At 58.9% G+C, this 3,676-nt stretch overlaps 1 protein-coding gene across 1 annotated transcript in view; it reads right to left on the bottom strand.

Annotated features, from left to right (window-relative positions):
- Positions 1 to 3,676, bottom strand: part of SMO (smoothened, frizzled class receptor) — a gene marked incomplete at both ends in the record, with an annotated part of 12,183 nt that extends 8,507 nt beyond the window's left edge. Inside the window, one exon of the mRNA XM_079547619.1 lies at positions 3,373 to 3,676. Within this exon, the coding sequence (XP_079403745.1) occupies positions 3,373 to 3,676 (304 nt within the window). The remainder of the gene's footprint in view (positions 1 to 3,372) is intronic.

A 3,676-nucleotide genomic window follows, 5' to 3' on the forward strand; every position in this document is an offset into this window, starting at 1 on the left:
AGACCACAGCAGCAGTGGCCAAGCAGTGACCCCATTACCTCCATCATCCCATCACCTCACTACCCCCCACCACCCCATTACCTCCACTACTCCATCACTTCCATCGCCCCATTATGCCCATTACCTCCACCTCCCCATCACCCCACCATCCCATTACTCAACACCCCATCACCCCCCACCACCCCATCACCCCCCATCATCACTACCACCCCATTATCCCCCCATCACCCCATTACTTTCACCACCCCATTACCCCCATCACCCCATTACCTCCCCCACCCCATCATCCCATTACCCCCCAATCATCCCCATCACCTCCACCACCCCATTACCTCCACCACCCCATCATCCCATTACTCCCCAATGACCCGTATCACCTCCATCACCCCATTACTCCCCCCCACCCCATCACCCCCTCCACCTCCCCACCCCATTACCCCCATCACCCCATTACTTTCACCACCCCCATCTCCTCCCCATTACGCCAGATCATCCCATAACCCCCCACCACCCAACCCCCCACTACTCCCACCAAGACATCATCCCCTAGCATTACTACCACCCTATTACCCCCATAACCCCATTACCTCCCCCACTCCATCGTTCCATTATCCCCAATCACCCCCATCACCTCCACCACCCCATTACGCCCCATCACCCCATTACCCCCCAATCATCCACATCACCTCCCAACACCCCATCACCTCCCACCACCCCATCACCCCTCACCATCCTATCACCCCATCACACTTCATCATCCCCATCACCTCCACCACCCCATCACCCCATACCGCCCCATTACCTCCACCACTCCATCATCCCATTACCCCCCAATCATCTCCATTACCCCCCCATCACCCCATTCCCTCCACTACCCCATCATCCCCATCACCCCCACCACCCCATTACCTCCACCACCCCATCATCCCATTAACCCCCAGTCATCCCATTACCTCTCCACCACCCCATTACCTCCACCACCCCATCATCCCATCACCTTCATCATCCCCATTACCTCCACCACCCATCATCCCATTGCCCCCCAATCATCCCTATCACCTCCATCACCCCATTACTCCCATCATCCCCATCACCTCCACCACCCCATTACCCCATACCGCCCCATTACCTCCATCACCCCATCATCCCATTACCCCCCAATTCATCCTCATTACCCCCCATCACCCCATTCCCTCCACTACCCCATCATCCCCATCACCCCCACCAGGCCATTACCTCCATCACCCCATCATCCCATTACCCCCCAATCATCCCCATTACCTCTCCACCACCCCATTACCTCCACCACCCCATCATCCCATCACCTTCATCATCCCCATTACCTCCACCACCCCATCATCCCATTACCCCCCAATCATCCCTATCACCTCCATCACCCCATTACTCCCCATCATCCCCATCACCTCCACCACCCCATCACCCCATACTGCCCCATTACCTCCACCACTCCATCATCCCGTTACCCCCCAATCATCCATATTACTCCCCCATCACCCCATTCCCTCCACTACCCCATCATCCCCATCACCCCCACCACCCCATTACCTCCACCACCCCATCATCCCATTACCTCCCAGTCATCCCCATTACCTCTCCACCACCCCATTACCCCCATCACCCCATTACCTCCACCCTCCCATCATCCTATTACCCCACAATCATCCCCATCACCCCCACCACCCCATTACCTCCACCACCCCATCATCCCATTACCCCCCAATCATCCCCATTACCTCTCCACCACCCCATTACCTCCACCACCCCATCATCCCATCACCTTCATCATCCCCATTACCTCCACCACCCCATCATCCCATTGCCCCCCAATCATCCCTATCACCTCCATCACCCCATTACTCCCATCATCCCCATCACCTCCACCACCCCATTACCCCATACCGCCCCATTACCTCCATCACCCCATCATCCCATTACCCCCCAATTCATCCTCATTACCCCCCATCACCCCATTCCCTCCACTACCCCATCATCCCCATCACCCCCACCACCCCATTACCTCCACCACCCCATCATCCCATTAACCCCCAGTCATCCCCATTACCTCTCCACCACCCCATTACCTCCACCACCCCATCATCCCATCACCTTCATCATCCCCATTACCTCCACCACCCCATCATCCCATTGCCCCCCAATCATCCCTATCACCTCCATCACCCCATTACTCCCATCATCCCCATCACCTCCACCACCCCATTACCCCATACCGCCCCATTACCTCCATCACCCCATCATCCCATTACCCCCCAATTCATCCTCATTACCCCCCATCACCCCATTCCCTCCACTACCCCATCATCCCCATCACCCCCACCAGGCATTACCTCCATCACCCCATCATCCCATTACCCCCCCCAATCATCCCCATTACCTCTCCACCACCCCATTACCTCCACCACCCCATCATCCCATCACCTTCATCATCCCCATTACCTCCACCACCCCATCATCCCATTACCCCCCAATCATCCCTATCACCTCCATCACCCCATTACTCCCCATCATCCCCATCACCTCCACCACCCCATCACCCCATACTGCCCCATTACCTCCACCACTCCATCATCCCGTTACCCCCCAATCATCCATATTACTCCCCCATCACCCATTCCCTCCACTACCCCATCATCCCCATCACCCCCACCACCCCATTACCTCCACCACCCCATCATCCCATTACCTCCCAGTCATCCCCATTACCTCTCCACCACCCCATTACCCCCATCACCCCATTACCTCCACCCTCCCATCATCCCATTACCCCACAATCATCCCCATCACCCCCACCAAGCCATTACCTCCATCACCCCATCATCCCATTACCCCCCAATCATCCCCATTACCTCTCCACCACCCCATTACCTCCACCACCCCATCATCCCATCACCTTCATCATCCCCATTACCTCCACCACCCCATCATCCCATTGCCCCCCAATCATCCCTATCACCTCCATCACCCCATTACTCCCATCATCCCCATCACCTCCACCACCCCATTACCCCATACCGCCCCATTACCTCCATCACCCCATCATCCCATTACCCCCCAATTCATCCTCATTACCCCCCACCACCCCATTACCCCCCACTACCCCATCACCCCATACCGCCCCATTACCTCCACCACCCCATCATCCCACTACCCCCCAATCATCCCCATCACCTCCATAACCCCATTACCCCCCATCACCCCATTACCCCCACCCCATCACCTCCACCACCCCATTACCCCCCATCATCCCATAACCCCCCACCACTTGATTGCCCCCCATCCCCCCACCACCCTTCCACCCCTCACACCCCCATCCATCCCCCCCCTTCCCCGTACCGGACCACAGCAGCAGTTTTCCGTGCGCCTCCTCCTGCGATCCCGAGTCTGCAGCCAGCAGCGTGGATGTTTGCGCGTAGGGCAGCGCGGAGCCCAGGCAAGAGCCGAAGCGCAACCGCTCGCAGGCCGCGGGCCGCCGGCAGCGCTCGGGAGGAGCGGCCGAAGCGTTGAGCGGCGCCGCGGGGCAGCGGCGGGGACCGAGCGCCAGGCCCAGCGCCAGCGCCCACAGCCAGCACGGGCCGCCCCCGCCCCACGGCCCGCACGGAGCCCCCGAGCCCGGCGGAGCGGCCCCGGGGCCCGCCAT

This window comes from Tetrao urogallus (assembly GCF_951394365.1).
Source record: "Tetrao urogallus genome assembly, chromosome: 1".
NCBI classification, from domain to species: domain Eukaryota; kingdom Metazoa; phylum Chordata; class Aves; order Galliformes; family Phasianidae; genus Tetrao; species Tetrao urogallus.